Raw genomic sequence first — 21215 nt, forward strand, 5'->3', positions numbered from 1 at the left:
GGATTTTTGCAAGTAGAAGACAGCAACCAATCCATGACACAATCAATCACTCATTGCTGCAGCATAACTGAACTCCAGCTTGTCCCCCCTCACTGTTCTGCTCCACAGTGCAGCTGCAGAGGAATGACTCTTACCTGTCCTTGCCACCTTCCAAATTGCTGCGTTTTTGATGAAGACCTCAGTCACAGCCTCCTGGGCTAGATTGCAGAGCTCATTACAGCCAGAGCAGTGCATAGAAGAGACTGAATAGAGAAAGAGAGAGAGAGAGAGAGAGAGAGAGTGTGTGTGTGTGTGTGTGTGTGTGTGTGTGTGTGTGTGTGTGTGTGTGTGTGTGTGTGTGTGTGTGTGTGTGTGTGTGTGTGTGTGTGTGTGTGTGTGTGTGTGTGTGTGTGTGTGTGTGTGTGTGTGTGTGTGTGAGTATAGGGTGTGGACTGTGGAGAAAGTAGTAAATATGAGTGATGGGGAAAGCCCTTTGTAAGGTGAAATAAGGGGCACTTGGGGACTCGCCATATACATTGCACCTGTCTTATCATCATTTAAGTCTCATTTGTTGGTCTTACTAAACTGTCAGCAATTCCCTGCCTTCTTGGCCTTTACCTGTAAAATTCCATGGAAATGCTGACAGGCTGCCAAACCGGAGCTGTCTGCAAAAAGAGTGCTGCTGCTTTTTGACTTTTGTTTTGTCAGAGTGAGATGTCCACGCACACAGCTGCACTTAGTTGCATTTGTATTCCATAGTCCCCCTTTCAAATGCGAATTCACTTAACAGCGTCTTCCTCTAATTGATTCTTTCCTTTGACAACTCACTAGGAACTTGGTAATATCTATTTTCTGATCATGCTGCTCCCTGAAACGTGCTTCTCCCACTCCTGCAGTCTGTCAGTGATGTTTCCTGTAATTGTGTATTTTTCTGGACCAATTCAATTGTCTCTTGATGTATTCCTCGCTCAGCTGAGCATGTCATTACACACATCATTTGTGTGCAATTTAATGCGGTATGCAACAAGGTTACATTTCTATGGTGGTTCAATTTGAGGACTCGTAGCATTTCAGCCGCAATCATTTCTCTCTCTGTCTCTCGTTTTCACTCGCTCCCAGAAATTGCTTCGGCAATGATTCGGCACTCCTCTCCCTCACTCGGCCATGCCACATTTTAAATTCACATTGGGAGATATTCCAATTATCAGTCAGGTAATGTGCTGAAAATGGTAACTTTCTCTCTTTAGCCCGGGTGTGCTGATCAATTCTTTTCAAGAGCACTGCATCATGACATTATTTCCATCTGTTGCTCTGTGTCTTTTCTACCACATGTAGCAGTTGTGAGATATTACATATTTCTGATTGACTTTCGAACAGTGATTGTAATAAAGTTTCTGGTAAATGGCAAGAGCTGTAGTTGCCCCACGGTCATTTAGCATTAGTGGATACATTTTTACAATTAGTTTTACCTTTCAAATGTGACAAAATTACAGTTTACTACATGAAATACAGCAGTCACAAAAAAGTAGTCAAATGTCAGATTTGTTTACTTTTTCTGCCTGTTATCTGCATGAGTGCAGTGTTCCCCAAACACTACAAAATGACACGGTAGCTTTATTTGATCAAATCCTTATGGACCCCTTCTCTTTGGCCTATCAAAGAATAATTATTATTTCTTAGTTTTTCTTGACACACTGTTAAATCACAATGCCACAGTGCATGTAAAAGTGACAGGGTTCTCGTTAACTTTAATTACGGTGTGCCAAGTCGTCTGAAGGCATTGTTTTGTCCCAGGAACCTTGCAGCCACAGGCCTTGTCCTTCATCACCTGTGAAGGTCTAATCTTATCTGCGGCCGTTGCATGGCTCTTCATTAATCACTCCCCCAGCCCAATCAAGTGGTGACTGATGGTTGAAGTGGCCTTGTCCGGCCATTCCCTCAGGTGCCGGGAGTTGCTCTTTTGGTTGGCCAGGGCACTGTGCGGTACAGAGCCTGGGGCCCGTTGTGAGCGGTGTCTCTGTGCGCATAAAAGCAGCAGTGTCCTCTACATGGGGTAGACCTTGTGCCACGTAACCCTGTGCCAACTGTCCAGTGCACCTGAGGTTCAACACATTGTTCCACTGCTGCTGATGAGCCAGAGTCAGCAGCAGTGAGCTGTTAGCTTGACTTTGATTTGTCAGAGTTTGACGTGTGCATATGCTCAATGACACAAAACTTTCTAGTTGTTTGACCAGAAACCGAGACCCTGAGGTATCATCTCATCTCTCGGTTGGAGTCAGTAGATGTGCTGTGACTAAAATCCCCAATGGCGATGAATGGGAAGAGGTGTGTGCATTGAAAGGAGGCTCCAAGTAGGGGAAGGAGGAGGGAGCTAGAATAGATATAGTTTGCTCTTGTAGCGGCAGGATATAAATGGCACAAAGATGAAACAAATCAACCTTAGGTAGCCCCGGCCATTCGCCAATCCATAGTAATCAGTGAGACTCCATTGAGCTCTCCGCTTCATGGACCCTTACCAATCAACAGAGAAAACAGAGATCTGTCATCTGTTTTCCTCTTCTCACTGACGGAGACAAAGGCCAGCGAGAGTGAAGTGTGGTAATTATGTATAAGGGGTGGGTAAGGAACCAGCTGGGGGTTTATATTTCTGTGTTATAGTACCATAATCACCTTTTAAAAGTAGTTTTGCCTCACACTATTTGTGAGTCACGCAACAGAGTGTCCCAGCGGCTGTGATTAGAGGATTGATCAGGGATGTGAGCTAATACATGCCCATCGCTGATGTCAAAACACAGATGGCATGACTCGCGTTGCAGCCTTCTAAAAGAGATTTAGTTTAATCTTGTCTTATGGACTAGTCTGGCCAGAAGACTTCCGGGGGGGGGATGTGCAGCGTCTATTTCATATTGATCTCCATTAATTGCTGTGACAATAAAATATGAAATTAAACATGAGGCGGCGTAAAATTCAGAAAATATCACTTATCTCCTCACACAATGTGCAGGCACAAAGGCAGTGAAAATACAGACAGGAGACACGCACATATACACACATACACAAACACACAACATCTGTTTTGTATGCAGTGGCATCATAAAAATGATCTTCCTGGTTGGCAGATGATTTGGCATCAGTGTGCTCAGGTTTTCATAACCTTTGGATTCCACCCATCCCCGTCCTACAGAGAACCGAGGACAAAGCTCTGCTCTATTAGAGATGAATAATGAGCCTGTTGGCAAAAGAGACGTTGCTAATGTTTTGTCCAAATATCTCAGATCTGTCCCCAATGATAATGTATTCTGTGCTGGTGCCAAACACCTCTATATTTGAAGAGGTGATTTCATTGCTGATATGACTTATAAAATCTTTAGACTGGAAAAGAAGGAAAACAAAAAAAATCCTCTCACATTGTAATGTCTGGCGGGTGTATAGGCATCACAATAAGGGCTTAGTTTGTTTTCCTGTAATAGATGCTTTGCCTGTGTGGCGGCATAGCTTTGTTTGTTTATGCTAATGGCTGTGATGACCTGTTGGTCCCCAATCTAGCAGGGAAATGGCAGCCAATGCTTTGGGGAGCGAGCCATTGATCTCTCTTCAGTGCCTCTTTCTTCACAGGTACTTGGGATTAACTGAGCCAGAGCGAGACAAAAGAAAACATTACAAAACCAGGTGAGAAAAAAAAAAGCCTAAAAATCACAAAATTACTTCTGGTATGTGCATGTATAGCCCATCAGCTTTAGGCTAATTAATGCTTGTGTGGCTTTTAGCAAGCTGCCCGGTGTAAAAGTGCTCGCTTTGCTTTCCTTATATCGGGCTCTGGAGGCTCGATGCTGCCTAAACAGCACGGCTGTAATTCCCCGGAGCAGTGCACTATGCAATAAGTGTTATACAGGAGCACACAGACAAAAACAGAGGTGGGCTGTTATGGATGTGCTTCTCCAGAGCACTTAATAAACTACAGGGTTGCAGCGGCCAGTTGTAGACTTGGCACATCACGAGGCACAAGCGGAGCAGTTTATCCAGGGTACCAGTGGAGAAACCACTCAACCATATTGGGTAATCCTTAGAATAGTAACTAGGTTTATTATAGCCACATTATTGCTTTTGTTAATTTAGTAGGTTGAGGAAGAGTATGTGGAAGAGTAAGATCCCCCAGACCTTCTCGGCCTCCTGTGGAAGGTTAAGTCTACACTGGATGATCAGAAACACAAAGGTCAGCTTCACGGGTGTCAGAAAGGATTTTCCTCTTTAAGACGGCAACATTTTTACTTTTTCTTTTCAAACTGGAAAATAGAACAAGGGTAAGGGGCCCAGGCTCACAAATACTGTTTCCCAGGGTATGCTATTGCTCTGTGGAAAAAAAAAAAAAAAAAAAAAAAAAAAAATATATATATATATATATATATACTTGACCAGAAGCACTCTCTTTTCACCATCAGCTCTCACTCTTGGATGCACATTTTTTTGTTGCTTGTTTGAAATGTCAGTTTTTTTTAGGGCAACACTTCTAATTTTTGTTCGGCTCAGTGTAAGTAAATAGATCTGACTGTGAGTTTTTGTTCCCAGATCCCAGGAGAGTGGCATGCACGCTCAGCAGAGAGACCTCTCACTGCAACCTCCCTCTAACATATTGATCAGGAATGGTTATTGGCGTTAGCCCTGTGAATAAAATGCTGCTTTGCTGAGTTCAATTCCCCACTGGGCGACTGAATGAAGAGACAAAACCTTTTGCACTTTTTTTTTCTGTGTGTGTGTGGACTGCTGTTTAGCTCGGATCCTAAGCCTTAATGACGTCACCGGCAGCCTCGGAGGAAGATGAAAAATTGGAAATCTCACTTTTTGTGGACCGCACCTTCCGAAATTACTTTATATATATTTTTTCTTCTGCCTGCCACTCAAATGTTTCAGCCTCGGCAGCAGACCAAGAAGAGATCACAATGTGGTGTTTTGGAAAATCAAGGGCAGGTAAATAGTGTCGTTTTCTGTCTCTTCGCTCTGAGTCGTCTGTTGACATCAAAGAGAGGAAGAGGCTTGACATGTGCATCTAGATGCATTTCCCTGCTGGAAGCAATAATCCCCTTGACATTTGAAATTACTGGAACATGAAAAAAGACAATGTTTATACAGATTCAGAGTACAGAATGAGCAATGATTTGTATCCACATTATAGGAACAAGCATTTTTTTTTTTTTTTTTTTTGGTGACTTACACTAATATATGACGAGGGGAAAGCACCTCTTCATACTTGCAATTTTGAGCACTTAAGATGTTCTGGTAAAAATGATTGCTTTTGTAATCTCTGCCATTGTTTTGAATGATTACACACAGGGAGTCCATTCAGTATATCTCAGAGCGGGCACTAACCTTTTGGTCCACCAGTAACTTTCATCTTATTGATCTGCTTTGCTTCATTTTATTGTGGTTTCCCTGAGCCTCAGAATGACTTTAGGTAGTCGAGTGATTTCCCATATATCATTTATTTATTTAGTAATTAATTTATTTGTGTATTAATCTATGAGCTATGTATTTAATATTAAATAATGCACAGTCCTCTTCATGAAATTTATGATAAACGTCGGGTTCTCTCAGTGGTCCTTTGTTTTCTGTTTGGTTGGAATATAGGGCAGTACAGTTTGGGTGCTCTTGTCAGAGACAGTTTGTGTGCTGCTATTTCGTAACAGTTTTTTGCGGCAGCCAGGGTTTAAGAGACCTTTCCTGGGTAGTGTGTGAGCTCCTGTTGTCCCCTTCACTGGAGAGGAGATGTAGGAAGGGTCCAGACAGTTATGGAGGATTGAGTGCTCAGAGGAAGAACGTCTGGGGGCAACTGAGCCGACCAGGAGGCTGGGCTCTGTATCACTTTCTGGCGTAGCGCAGCCACTTTTGTCCTCCTGTAACTCCTCCTGCTCCTCCTCCTCGTCATCATCACAGCACAACGCGTGGTACAGAATTTTGTCACTGAAGCGGACTCGTTCTCTTGTGCCGGAGGTGCGGGAGGTCTTGTGGCTGTGCGTGGAGCTGCTGGCCTCCTCGCTTGATGAGTCTGGAGTGATAATGCGTGGCCCGTTGGGGATGGGCAGCCCGCCGTTCATCTGAGAGTAGACCGAGGCAGTGGTGGGGGGTGGGGTGGAGGTCTGGGTGGGGATGGTCCCGCGGCCCAGCTCCTGTCGTGGGTCCACTGGCTGCTCACCAGATCTGCGGGCAGCTGTGCCGGCGGCCTCCAGGTAACTGCAGAACTCCCAGCTGTCAGACAGCACATCTGCATTGAGGAAGTCCAGTCTGAAGGCCTCGCCCAAACCCCGCTCACTGCTGGACGTGCTGCTGGCTGTGGCCACCGTCCAGTCATCTGGCTCCAGGTCAAAGTCAAAGTCGGACGTTAGTTTATCAATCTGACCCACCACCTGTAATCGAGAAGGAAAAGCACAAGAGGGAAGAACTAGTGAGATATTGTAGACAAGCAAATTGTAGGCAAAGAGGAGTAGGAGGATTATTGGCCCTCTATGCTCCATTTTGTCCGTGTTGGTTTATACGACTGATAACGCGGGTGTCATTCTGCTGTATTCTGACAGCAGAAAGAGAGCACATTTTTTGAGGGCTTCCATGTTGCCTGTTTGTGAACAATCTCAACTTAAAAGTGGGACATTCCCAAATTGGAACTTTCCCAATTCTCAGCTTCCTTAATGCACGATTGGTCCGACTTAGCAAATGATAGCAAGCTAAACCCAAAGCAACACACCCTTGTTTTCTAAACATTTGCATGTTAGCATGCATGTGAACATTTTGAGGCAAGTAGTTGACTGTAATTTCACAGAGGTATGAGACGAAGTACAAAGAAGGTAGGAGGGTTGGTTTGAGTGCAGGAGTTTTTTTTTTTTTTAAATCATAATCGTGTTTTTTCCCTAATCCTAACCACCTGAGTTTCCATTTAGTTTTCCTCAAGCATGGGACACTGATACATCTCTCGTGAAAAGACGTGACACTGATACGCTTCCCTCTAGTGGATGGGCGTGTGTATTACGTGCTTTGCAGTGATAGCCGATTGAACATCCACGCAAAGGGCTTTTTGCACAAAAAATTTGATAAAAGAGTAAAAGAAACCAAAAGTATTAATTGTAAACTCACTTTAAAATACTTCTCTGTGACAGTTTACCCGGCACTACAATACATTCAATTTCCAGATGCTTCATATCCCTCTGATTTTCCTCCCCACAGGCGAGTTTACCAAAAGCTAAGATTTATTCATAGCTGCTAATAGATCTGTCTGCCTTTACAGCTTGCCATTACACTACTTTCATCCATAAATCCTTAATTGTTTGTTCATGGTTTTGAAATTGTTTTTTATTTCCACCTAGGCCTCCTGTGGACAGGTGCTGTAAATTGGCTTCATGCTACATCGAGACAAAATTAAATATCCACTGGAATGAGGTTGTAACATTGAAGACGTGGTGCGACTCATCAAAGAGGTTTCTGAGACAGAAAGTGAAGAAGCCTCTTAGATGTGTGTTAACAGCTGTGTGTCCTAAATCCACTGACTGATTCCTTTTGTGTTGTATTGTAGCTACCAGGATGAATGAGATGAACCTTCACAGACCTATAGCTTCACAGTGCGAACACTTAACCTGCTTTACATGCTCGATGTTTATGTTAATTCCAGTGCTATTGTATTGTCCATGTCAAACAAAACAAACTCAAATATTCAACTGCTGCTTGGAAAAGTATCACATAAAAGCATTTCATTTATTGTTTTCTCAAAATTAACCTCGGTGCCTCTGTCATCAGCAGCCAGTGTGTTGAGTGTTTGTTGAATAGAAAGCACTTCAGCTGAAATCACACTGGTTTGCTGACAACGCCTAAAATCCAAGCCCTCTGCACTTGACATTTTAGCACCTTCAATCAGCATGTTCTGCTCTCAACAACAATCTATTGTGAAATGAAAACACTCAACATCCACGTAGCTTGTAAACGATACATTTCCCCCAACTATTCGGCAATTAGGCACAGTGTTTTGAGATCTGAAAAGTTCTTTTAAAACGTGCACATATGGGTTTGCAACATAATTGCAGCCGAATAGCAGCGAAAGTGTAGTTTTACCCTGAGATTTCTGGAACATGATCCTTTTTCCCCCCCTTTGCCTCTGTAATTATTTGCAGTGGTTGCTTTTTTCTGGCTCTTATGAATACAAAATGATTGTGCTTGTATCAACAGCACTAAGTCTGATTCCTGTTTGTGGAATTACAGTCATTCTTTGTCCAACTTGTCTGGCTGTAAATGCAAACATACTGATAAAGTATAAGTGTTGTTCTGCTCGTGTGCTCACGGAAAAGCTCAGGTTGTCTCCGCCGCAGCAAACAGAGCAAATGATAGCTGTGCACTAGATGGTATTTGTGTCAAATATGCTGATGAGCCTACATAAACTTGCTAAATCCTCGTAACAAAAATAAGAATACTGACAAATTTTCTGAAGAAATAAACCTTCCGTCTGAAATTTGTCCGAAGGATGAGTAGGTGCTGTTATTCTCCTCACCGCTGCATTTTATATAACCGATCAGCCATAACATAAAATCCTTACCTCGGAAATATATTGTGCTGTTAAGTCAAACCACCTGCATTTGAACCTGGCTGTACACCTCTGCGTGCACGGCATTGGCTCATCTGTCAGTGAGCTCCTCTGCAGATCTGCCAGTTGTGGCATCATACACCTCATGAGTACCTGGACTGTAGTTGTGTATTGGCAGACTGCCCAGAGGGAATTGGGTTGTATGAATCCTCTAATCCTTGAATTACTCAGCCTGTTTGCTGTGTGATTTGCAGACTTTTACTCATGGAGCTCTTAATGTAAGATGTTTCTCTGGGCCAAAGGAGCTGAAATAGCTTTGTTTACTTGATTACACAACTTGAGCGAGGGACTTAATTTAATCAGCGCATTAAAAAATTATCTATGAGAAGTATTTCACAACACTGTCTTTACAATGAGACAGACTATTGGTTGTTAAGTAGTTATTGGATAGAGCGGTAAGTCATTGTTATAAATTGTATCATTTGTATTTAAACACGTTGAACACGAACACTACACTGTGATGCGTTCAAAGACTGGTAAAACGTGTTGCAAAGATAATGGAGGATATATATATATATATATATATATACACTGATCAGCCATACTGTACATTAAAACCACTGACAGGTTTTAGAGACTGACAAATTACAGTCTCAAAAATAACGATTTAATTACTCAACACCTCTCTCCATCAGATAAAAAAAAACAACTGGCCATAATAATCCTTTCTAAGGGAAGACGTACTGCTGGGCTGTTGTATTATACTTCATGCTTCACCTGCTAGGGATTTTAATATTATGGCTTATTGTGTATACAGAAATGTATACAGTAACGTATACAAAAATGTGTTAACACAATTTTTTTTCAAAGAGCCCTCAAATGTGGGTATCAAACTATATTGAGACTTGTGATAAAGATATGTAATATAGACAGGATATCATCCACACTGAGGTTGGTTCACTGAATCAGTAAACTCACTGGGAAATGGATCTTTATGAATGATTATGAAAATTAAAGCACACATAGTCAACTTTTAATTCACCTCAATCGTCTTTTTGTGCATTATGTTCTGCAGAAAAAGTTTTGATATCAGCCAACACGTACAATATCAATAAATATGTGATAGGCCAATATCGGCAGTTTAAATCGCCCAGCTGATTTATCAGTTGAGCTCTGGTTGCCAAACATCCACTTAATGTTGCTTCACTTTTGCGGTGGATCATGACCCTAAAATGTATTCCTGCCTGCTTCATCTGCCGGTTGGCCTGACTCCTCCCTGCAGTATGTAGGAGGTTAATTTAGCTTGATAACTGTCTCAGCTCAAAGGGTCTGCTGAGTCTTTCTAGGTCACAATATAGCGCACGCTCAATGCAGCAACAATGAACTCCCCCCGTCAGAGAACATGTGATGAAGGAGCTACAGTATGGGGTGAATTGGATGAGCAGATTGCTTTAGCACAAAGGATGAACGAACACATCAGGAGCAAGCCATTAACAGTGTGTTTGAAAAATAAATTGCTTTATAAAAATCTCCAGGACTAAAAAATAGAAAGCAAAAGTAATTATAGCACTTTACTATGGAAACATTTAACAGAGGAACCCTATTATATCTGTACATCTCACCACATGTCTTTTTGAGGTTATACTGCAGTATGAATGAAAGTGAAACTACAAAATAAAAGAGAGATCCTGTGCACAAAAAAGCCAAAATAAAAGAAAACACCTGTGTGGGTGGACAATGTCCTCCTGACAACTTTTGTGATAACCTCTAATAATGTCTGAAATGTAGGCCTACTAAATAATAGCTTATATTAAACAATATTTCAGACTTCTCATTTGCTTTGTTTCTGTTAAAATCTGAGTATGCAGCCTGAAGATGTGTTAAACCTCTGGAGTCAGGCTGTGTATCCCCCGTAGACTTTATGGCACTATCACTCGACAAAGTTTATGATGCAGCGATGGCATATCCTTGTGACTGAAAAGACTCCATTTGCAACACAGTTAAGCAGTAATGTATAGTATAAGGGTGGATACAAGTGCTGGGGATTTGAGTTTAACTTCAGTCTTTAATTTTCTCTCAACGGCTCCACTGACAACTTCACTTACTTCCTTTACTGTAAATGGTATCTAGTGGGAGCTACTAAAAAGTCTGATGATGACTATAACAATGATTTTCAGTGTGTGAATGGTGGATGCACAATTTACGGCAATAAACATATTCTATAATATTTGTCTTTGTTTTAGATCCTGATCTATCGACGATGGAAGTATGACTACCCAGCAAACACCGGGCACACATTATGTTTATCCAGTGCATACCGAGCAGTAAGTGGTATTGTAATTTTTTTTTTTTTTTCTGTTTCACTGCACACTATCAGCTGGCAGCCACGAGTCAACTGTGGTCACAGCACCTGATCAACACAGAGTTCAGTCATTTCAGCACTCTCAGAGGTGCTTTAAAAGAGAGGCGGCATCAGGCGAGGGTTTATTACTGTACCTCAACACCTTTCTGAGATGATTGGGCTGGGTAATTGAGGGTCAGAGTGAAAGAGGGCACTTGGAGCCTTGTCTGTGACAGAGAGCTATAGCGGTGGAAAAGACAGGCAAGGATAATCTAACGCCGAGCGGTGGTCAGTAATGTAAAAACTCTTGAAGAGCCTCCTCTCAGGCAGAGTGGTGATTTGGGAAATAGATTCAGGACTGTCCACTATCATTACAAGGGTCCTTTTCTTTAATATTCAACTCCACCTGGCATCATGATTTATGTATTGCAAGTGGGTACCTGTTTTTTTTTTTTTTTTTCCCCTGAGTGAGCGTCTGTTCTCTCTTATTGCTAATTGAAAATGTACTGGAACATTAAAACTGGAATAACTTATTCCTCTACTAATGTTTCATATGATGCTGAAAAATTTAGGCTGAGGTCAATTTGAGCAAATGTGGAAATTTAGGTGTAAAATTGTGTCTTATGAAGAGGGGAATATTCACCACATGTTCTAAACAGATGTTTAATGTTGACGGTGAGCTTTGATGTGCATTGATGGCTTTTTGTAGGAAAAGAACAGATGGAAATTGCAGTCCTTTGCAAGTCTTATATAAAAGTGCATCTTTAACGTGTTTCTAATGATCCATGTGGAAATGGTGTCCATATTGACGTTGTGTTACATATTCTAGTATTTACCACCGAATAAAAACAGCTCTTAAATCTGGCATCTGTAGCAGTGCAGCAATGCACATATGTAAAAACTAAATCAGGTGCGAGTTACCAAAATAAATGAGACATAACACCCTCACTGGGTTCATTTGAAATGCACGCTGTATGAGTGAATTTTCTGTGGATCACTTCATTACGCTGTGTTCAAGTGGCCTCTCTCCATCTGTTCCTGTGCCACCCGTTCTTCCAGGAGTCATTTTCCGAGCAGACCGAGAGAAGTTTGCAGTGTTTGTTTGTTAATTATGCAGCATCTAGCACGGCTCTGCATTTTTTTCATGGGAAAAATCTGAAATGTTCAGCGGAGCCATTCAAACACATCTAAGTGTTATTTCTCTCTCAACATGTCACAATGGATTTCCAGCTTGCCCCTGTGCTGCACTTCCAGCGCTGGAAGCGATTAATGCCAGTTAGGAAGTCTCAACAATTATCAAAATGGCCTCGCATGCTGCCTTTGTAAGCAAAGTGTTCGCAAATATTGTTTTAATGCAGTTAGCTCCTGCAGTTTTGCAGTTCCTCCTTCCTCTGCACCCTATCCTTATTTCCCCTCAATTTAATTCTCCTCAAGACGAGAAGAGGGAGGCATTCAAGCCACTCACATTGTAGTGATATGGTTTATCTTATCCCCCAGAAGCTAATTTATCATCCTCGACTTACTCTGAAAGGACATATTTACTGGATTCACAAGAAAAATTGTCCAGTGACTCGTAAACATGGGCAATCGTTTCCAGACATCTTATTCTCCATTGGGTGAAACAGCATTTCGGGAGCATTTTGAATTTTGTTACATACTTAATATCCCACAGCTGTCTGTTAAAAACATGCCAAATGTATTATATATATATATATTATTATATGCAGAGAAAGGTTGGCTTGAAGGTTAGACCATTACATGGAAACTCAGGGCAGATTTATGAAGCAGGAGACTTAAAGGCGTATGAAAAGTCCACGTATTGTCGTGCACTAGCTTGCTTTAAGTCTGAACAGGGTCGTGTATAATTACTGGGATAGTAAATTGTAAGACCATATATTCCAACCTGACCACAGCAGCTTCTGATTTTTAAACAGAGCAAACTGGAAACCTGCATCCCCATTTCCAACCTCCAGGAAAAATAATTGTGTTGGACTATCACTTTAACATAGCTTTAAAAAAAAATTCAGCTGTCCGTCAGAATCTAATTTTCCAGACTTGGTGACTTTAAGTAAATGCAAAGGAATGTATGCTGCATCATTCTCCTTTAGAGGCATATGCATGAGAAAAGACAGGGCTGCTGAACTGATGGTTTGCCAGGTGGGATTCAGATGGCAGGTAAACAACCTTTAGTGACAAGTGTGTCTGGTTGATTGATAATATGCACATCTGTAGGCTCACAAAGCATCAGGCGCATAAGTAAATGTAGTCCAATTTTATGGAGTGTTTAATGTATAATGCATATATTTTTGAGTACATCGTCGATACAACTGGATCAATGTGCTTCTAATGTTTGGTGATTCTGTGGGCTGTGCTGCACAAATGAGACTGAATGAGGAGAGTTAGGTATTCACGTGTTTGCATGTTTCTGTATGTAGAGCACATTCTGTTCACTGCGTGTGACATCCTGCTACATGCTATGGGACTAACCTGTCAATATGTTCTTGCAGAAATGTCAGCATGCTCATTGTACCGGTCAAGTATATCGAGTGAGGTCGGGATTCAAATGCGCTTGACTTTGCAGAGGTCCACTGAGTCAGTGGGTGGAACACATTACAGACAAGCCAGGGGGACCTGATTTAGGTCAGGCCATCTTGATTGGTGAGATGTGTTGCGTGGTGTTGGCACAGGGATGAAGTGTCCTTTGAAGTGTTCGCTGGAAGCATTTGGTGTAATTATCCTGTCATGAGAGGGGCTATAAGCCTGAGACTTCATTAGGCACATGCCTCCTGCTTTTTCATCTTTTCTCAAAAAACCCACTCATCTTTACGGAGGCCTTAAAGTGCTAAACAACGCTGTGATGAGCGTAGGGCCAATACCTTCCGACAACTCACTAATCAAAAGCATCATTACAAACTTCACCGCATAATGGGCTTCATTTATCCCTCTGGGGCTTTAGAAGAGGTGCAGTCCTTGAGGTCTGGGAAATCAACCACTTCCTTAGCCAAATTTAAGTGATTAGACTGGACCGACTCATCTACCGGCTATGTGGCAAAATTGGACGGTTTGTACTATCGACCTGTAGAGGTTATGGGTTGTACAATCAGTGAGGGAGCAAGATAGGAACTCTGTCTTCCCGCAACAGGGAGGCAGCAGATGCAGCATGTGTTCGGTGCTGGCAGAGCAAACTGATCATTTATTGAGGTTCTCCTTCATTGCTTCTATCCGTGTTGAGAGGCCTAGAGCCGGTAATGACCAGAAAAAGATGGTAGGGCCACGCTACGGGGCTCCTCAGTCTGTCTGCTTCCCCGAGATAGCGGGTGGATTAGGCCTGTGTACTGTCAGGTGATGCTGGTCACATGTGAGTGCAGCCAGGCCACACCGACCCATTTTAATGACTCAGTAGAGTTTTCATTAACAACATGGTGTTTTTCTGGAGAAGCCGGTGAAGGTCTAAAGTGATTGTAGTTTATCAGAGCGTGGCGAAAGTGTGTGTGCTGTTTGTGTTTATGTATGTGTGTGCTGGGTTGAAGGGTAAATGTAGTCGACCTGCACGAGAAGAAAGGGGAGAATCTCTCGGGCAGAGGGGAGAATGCAACACTACGGGAGCTGGCTCAGCCCAATCCAGCAGTAAATCCCCCACTCTGACACCTCAAGCTGCCAGTTTGTCTCCAGCCCAAACCAGTAAGTAGATAAGCAGGAAGTTTTTCCTGAATTGAAAAAAAAGATACGCACACAGTGCAGCTCTATGGCTATGTGGTTATCCCATTTTGTGGTGTTGCGTTGGAAAATGTATTATTATTATTTAGATTCAATGCAGTTGATTCAATTTGTTACAATAACAATTCCTCATAATTCTTACTATGGCAGTAAATTGGTGGAAACATGTTAGTACATAAAAATATCAAAGCCTAATATAAAAAAACAAAAACAAATTCTTGGCTGTCAAAGTCCGTTTGCGTCAGACGCTGTGTGTAGTCAAGGAAACAGTTAATGCTGACTGAAAATGAATATACACACATCTCATTACAGACTCAATTACTTGGAATAATTGGTTTGGATGTGTCTTGGGGTTTGAGTTGTTTATTGGCCCTGTATTGTAGTGGAGTAGGGCTGACCTACACAAGTAGCAGTAGTGGTAGTCCAAGCTATAAATCTGATTTTGGTCAGTATCTAAAGAAAGTAATAGAATCTAGCTGGACAATAAGGTGCAATTTAGAACCTGGTTGTTTCTCTCCCAAATGTGCTTCACTCTTTGTCACAGGAAACAGCCTTTACACATTTTCGTTTGAAACTTGCCAAATAAAAGTCAGCATTTTATCCTGGCAAAAAAAGAAAACGGGCTTGGGAATGTACTTGTAGCTCGGCAAACACACAAAGACATACAGTATGTCCTCATGTCATTGAAACTAATGGACATCGCCACAGCCGTGACTTCTAACGATCAGTTGTAGTCCACTTCCAAAGTTATTTTATGAAGGAACAAAAGCAGGTTGAAGAATGGATGAAAGAGGCACGCAGAGGGCAAAAGACTGATTGGCAGGAAAATCATCCTCCTCTTCCCCCACCAGACTTATTTTCACATTTAACTTACGCAGCTTTTTAGGATCTCATTGTCAGCTTTGTTCCACTTCTGTATCTAAGAGAAACACATTTTTTATCTTTCAAAATATAAATATAGCCCACAATAAAACCTCTTCATAACATCAGAGTTGATTTGCACCTCGCTCACACAGTCACATTATCACTCACACAGTCACATTATCACTCATACAGTCACGAACACATTGCCATCGATGCCTTTATCTTAAGAGAGGATGAAAATGGAAGCAACCCACTCAGCAAAATATTTAGCTGTAGCCGGTTTCTTCAGCCAACAAGACTGAGCTCTATTTATGATTGAGTGAGAAATGATCCATCTCTGGAGTTACCATGCAAAAGCTATCACCTGCTCTCTTTTTGTAATTAAAAAATCCCCCCCAGATTCCTGTTATGGCTCTTATCACAGCCTGTCTTCCTGGGCTGGGGGCTGATGATATTGCCTAATGACAGGTTCGGCAGTGCAGCAGTACTGGGTGCTATTTCACAATTCCTGGGTTGTAAATGGATTGCACACCCCCCAAAAATCTGGAATAACACATCAAGTTACCCCAAAAAAGTTGCCTCAAGGCAATTTCTTAATTTTTTTTTTATTAGAGGGGAACATGTTTTTGTTTGTTTTTGTTTGTATTGTTTTCCCTACAAGTCTACCAGCTCAGTTTGTGGTGAAAAAGAAAGGAGAAGTGAATGTACAGTCTATTAGTGGAGGATCTGAGATGTGAATGTATAAGAGCTTGTTGTTTATCACTCAGATATCATACATGACAGCTGCTGGGCGGTTTTCAGTCACTGGCACAACCGCCTCTTAGGTCAACAAGTCGCAGTTGCTGCTCACACTTAGACACTCTAGTTCATGGTAAGTAAAGGCAGCAACCTCACAGATTGCTTTTTTTATTGATGTAATTTGTGTCGAGTTCAGTGTCACCTTCATGCTGTCAGTTGCTCATACTGTTATTGTATGCAGCAACCACAATTGCTACGTAATGCAGAAGTGAATTAAGGCACAGCCCCTGTAGCTGCCAGATGTTTTTGCCTACAAAAAAACAAATGTAGTGGCGGAAACACTAAAACTGCCAGGTGAGTATAACCAAACTTAAATCATCTTTTCCATAATAATTGATGTCCTAAGCAGTTAACACGTCAAAATCAAAGCAAGTCGTCATTCCTAACAGCAGAATAGATCATTTGTCTGTACCATTTTAAAAACATATCATACTAGTTTTTGTTCCACTACCCATCTGGTTAAATAAGTAAAAGAAGAATTGCTCTGATGCCTCAGAACCTATCACTGACTGTTGGTAGGAGATAGGGCGTAAAATGTGGTCTCAAAGGACTTCACTTTGTCAATTATCCTCCCCAAATTCCCTCCTAAGCCTTTTTGTAGAGGCATAACAACTTCACACTACTTCTACATTTGCTGTTGAGAGAGGACAGTCATTACTCCCGTAACCTCAAAAGGCCACTTGTCAGGAAAACATGGACAGAGGTTGTTTTAAGCATTTTAACAAGCGGAGCTGCCGGCTTCCTTGTGAGGACAGTGTCTGCATTACATATGCATCAGTGGGATGAAGTGTGCAAGTTTATATTTTAAGTATGTAGAATGCACTGGTATTACTATCAGCAATTTTGCTGACATATCATTAATATGTCATGACATGCGACTTCAACATTAAAAATCCAGTAACGGCCACATCTGCAGCTCTCCTCCACATACTATTTCAAGTATGCCACGTTGAGTATGAATTATGTGCCTGCTTTCATCCAAACCTCCGCCATGAGTCTGCTTTGCCTGCTAGTAACTTTCTTCCATCAGCACAGCAGGATCCACGCTGGTTCTCACACATAATTCAGTACCATCAAAAACAACCAATAAGATGAGCATATCCATCAACAACATGCCAACTATACAAACAATAAATCCTGCACTATTGGCTAGACTGGGCAGGGAAGCCAACCAACATGCTCAGGGCTCAGGGGGTTGTGCTACTGTCGCTCTCTGTGTTATGCTCACAGTTAATGATGCTAATTAGCTGGCACATAATAAAATACCTGTGATTATTGATCAGTAATCAATGTTAATTACATACTTTTTTTTTATATGCCACAACTGATACATGTTTTGACTGCTTTCCACTGTGCTGTTTCTGTCAATTGTACTAAATATTTACCTGCCAGTTTAAACCAATCTAAAGGACACGAGTCAATATAACATCTCTGTTAATAATGTAAAAGTCAGCATGCCATTAATAAACAACAACAGGTAATCTTTGTTTTTTTCCAGACACATTTATTATATACTGGCTATATAGCATTTTAAAAGAATATAGGCGTAGAGTCGAAACATAATGACACTAAACGTGTCACAATATACTGGTATTCTCAAAAACGTTGATGTTTAAAAAAGATTAATGATTGATTGAATGTTAAAAATACACATATGATAATATTGTAAATAATCCAGCGCTAGTGACCATCTAGTTCAATACACAGCAGTGTGTGCCCTGTGGCCACCACTGCACAAAATCAGAACAGAGGAGATGACAGAAGAGAGCTGGACACTGTTTTCACTTTAAGAGTTAGCTCGCCAGTGTGAGAGTTTCTTAGATTCCATAAAAAAAGATGGAGACTGTTAGAGACCCTAGTCTGCAAGAAGTGATCAGTTACAAGGTTGTCGGTTCAATCCCAGCTCCCGCTGTCTGTATCCCAAATTGCACCTGATGGCAGGCGGGCACCTTGCATGTCACCATTACTGTGTGAATGTGGATGAGTGGGAATAATTGTGTGAAAAGGTGCAGTGCAGACCATTTACCCTTTAAGCGTGAAAGGGGCAACACCACCAATCTGTTCACCAACCTCTGTCTCCGTCATCCTGCAGATTTTGTAGGATAAAGATTTTGCAGATAAAGTCGCAGTTATTTTGCTGGCCCTGAAACCATAAATGTTACATTAAAGTCTTAGTTGTGTTGTTAAAGCTTAACTATTTTGGTGTTGGACTTGACAGCATCTCTCCTGCTTATTTGTCTGTGGTGTCAAAGACATCAGCTAACAGTGTTTGAATCAGTAGATGGGCTAATATAGGCCTCTGGATGAAGCCATCACTAAATCATCGGCAAATGTAAATAAATGTTAAGATTAATTTGACTGATCGATTTAATTATTATTAGTCTGTTAACATTTTCTATCACAATAATATCATTACAGTGATTTTTTTTTTTTGACACAATAATTATGTAATGAAAATCTGACATCATGACAGCAGTAAATGAACATAGCGATCTAACTTTGAAAAAAAATATTTCAGGATAGATGCTACACACGTTAATGCTCTCCAAATATCAGACTTCAGCTTTTCAGCACTTGTACTATTTTTCAGTTTGTTTGAACTCTTTCATTGCTGCACATTGTTGTCTGACCACAGCTTTGGAGGAAGTGTCCGGGTCTGAGAGAAGCAGCTTACCCCTACTATTAATACCCAGCGAGCAATCAATATGCCACTGGCGTTTCTAGGTTTCCTTGGCCTGCAGTGGTTATCTTAATGGGAGTGTGCTCCCATTTTGTTTTATTGTGCGAACACATATATCATTACCCAACAAATATAGCCGGATCTACCACAGCGGAGTTCAAAACTAAACCCTTTATGCAATTTATTTTTATTTTAACCTTCTCTTTGCAGCTTTATGGCAGGGATGCTAGACCTCAGCAATATTCAATTGGTGTTTCATTTCTGCTCCATCTTCTTTGTCTTTGGTTTACACCTTGGCTGGCTGGTGATTATCAGCCAGCCAATGTTTGCAGCAGCATTATTCGTCATGAACCGCGCCGCAGAGGACGATTCGCTGTATCTTAGTGGGAAAAGACGGATTTGTGTGGAGAGGTAGTTTCATTCCTCCTTCTTCCTGCTCACCTGGAATAATCTTGAAATGATTCATGCTTAGTCACATGCTGCATTATCCCACTAAAAGACTGTGACCATGTTGAGATGCATCTAGTCAGCAAGCCAAGGTTGCATAATTTTTAGCTTTCAGAAACTTTTCAGCTGCTATGAAAGTAACTAATATAGTAGAAAATGTACCATGGAAACATGACCTGTCAGCACAGCAGCTACAGGTACCAGTGACCTGCATGACAAACCCACAGATTAACCTTGCAGTTAGGTAACATGAGTTGGAACAATGGTTGTAATGGTTTACAACTGTCATAGGCCATACACACTTTGATGATTTGTTTATTCCTAGATACATTTTTTTCACTGGGTGGCTGCACTGAGTACTTACTTGTGGCCAATCTGTTAGCTTGAACAGGTCTGACCTCTCATCAACAAAGCATTTTCACCCTCAGGCCTTTGACTGTGACTCACTGTCTGGAGGAGTGAGCTGTTTAAAATAAGCCCTGTATTTTACCTTCCTACGGTATTGGATATGCTATCATAGGGTCCCGTTTACAGCAATGCATTATCCCGAGGTGTTATTGTCTTTTTAAGATGTACTCAACTTTAAAACAATTCCAATAATAAATAAAAAATACGATCAAGCCTCATAAATGTATGAAAAAAAACATGCTTTTTTTTTTAATCCTGAGCCACAGATGGGAAAAGAGAACCCTAAGTAGTGAAGACTTGAAGGTATAAAAACCTGTGGCTGCTCTATTAAAAAAATAATTGCAGATGAAAATTGTGTACTCGTAAAATGTTTGTTTGAGCTCTCACACCCAAATGAGTTTTATTTGGTGTGGTGCTAGCACTTATGAACCAGAAAATGTGCCCGTATCTCTGTGAAATCACCCTGGCTTCTGTTACTGTGCTCACAGTGTCGTAATCGCACTCACTCAGTGGAGCAGATCAAGGATTGCTGTCTTGGCTTGTATATATATTTTTTTAGAGTGGACTTGTGCACATACATCTATACTGTAACCACACCTCAAGTCAAGTCAAGGTGAAAACAATAAAGAAGATAGAATCAGAGGAAGGGAAGATTGGTTCTTTGGTGCAGGCAAAGCTTGTTTTTAATGCATTTCCTTCAAGTGTTCAAATGAGATATACAATCCTAGCCTATGAACATAGTCAAAGTAGATGTTGGTGGTTTAGTCAAGTGTTAAATGGTGCGTAGTGATGGAAACATAATTGTTACAAACATGTAAATGATCTTCAGAGGCCCCATGCACATAGGGTCGCGACACCTCCACATATTGTGATGGGAAGCAAAAACAAAGATCTTGAGTGATGGCCCGCTTCCCTCCTTCCCCACTGCTGTGCTGAAGTAGGCCACAGATATTGGCATGACTCTCTCTCTCCTACTTCTTCCTCTCAAAACAATTTGTCATTGCTTCCAGGGTTCTGCCATTTCTATCTGTGACAATCTGTAGGGCGGTCGCCTCAGAGAGTGACAAAACCTGTCACAGTGCGTCTCTTTCACTCTCTCTCCGGCGAGCAGCAGGACATCTTTGAGTCGGCAGCACCTTTATCAGATATGGCAGTTCCTAAAGCTCTGCCTATAACAGCAGGCAAGTTGGAGGAGAGGAGCCGGTGACTTTACAGAGACCTATTTGCAAACAAAATCACTGGGAGACATTCCCCACAAGGCACCATCTGGCTGCCACATATACCTGCCTCCATCACTCCCTCGCCATCACCGGCTTCTCTATTTATAGATGCTCTCCTGTCCACCCACCCACACATTGCATCTTGTAAAACACCAACCAAAATCTAGCAAACTGAAGAATCTCCTTCAGGCAAATCAATCATCAGGG

The 21215-nt window shown here is 41.5% G+C and overlaps 1 protein-coding gene across 2 annotated transcripts in view; it reads right to left on the reverse strand.

Moving 5' to 3' along the window:
- Positions 1 to 5440: 5440 nt before the first annotated feature.
- Positions 5441 to 21215, reverse strand: part of insyn1 (inhibitory synaptic factor 1) — a 45333-nt gene continuing 29558 nt past the window's right edge. For both annotated transcript variants that reach the window (XM_069690483.1, XM_069690484.1), the window contains exon 3: positions 5441 to 6377. In XM_069690483.1, the coding sequence (XP_069546584.1) occupies positions 5565 to 6377 (813 nt within the window). In that variant the 3' untranslated portion in view covers positions 5441 to 5564. The remainder of the gene's footprint in view (positions 6378 to 21215) is intronic.

The sequence above is a fragment of the Brachyistius frenatus genome, unplaced genomic scaffold (assembly GCF_029030835.1).
Source record: "Brachyistius frenatus isolate BFR_SWC_R1_liver_20210118 unplaced genomic scaffold, ASM2903083v1 Contig_9, whole genome shotgun sequence".
NCBI classification, from domain to species: Eukaryota; Metazoa; Chordata; class Actinopteri; family Embiotocidae; genus Brachyistius; species Brachyistius frenatus.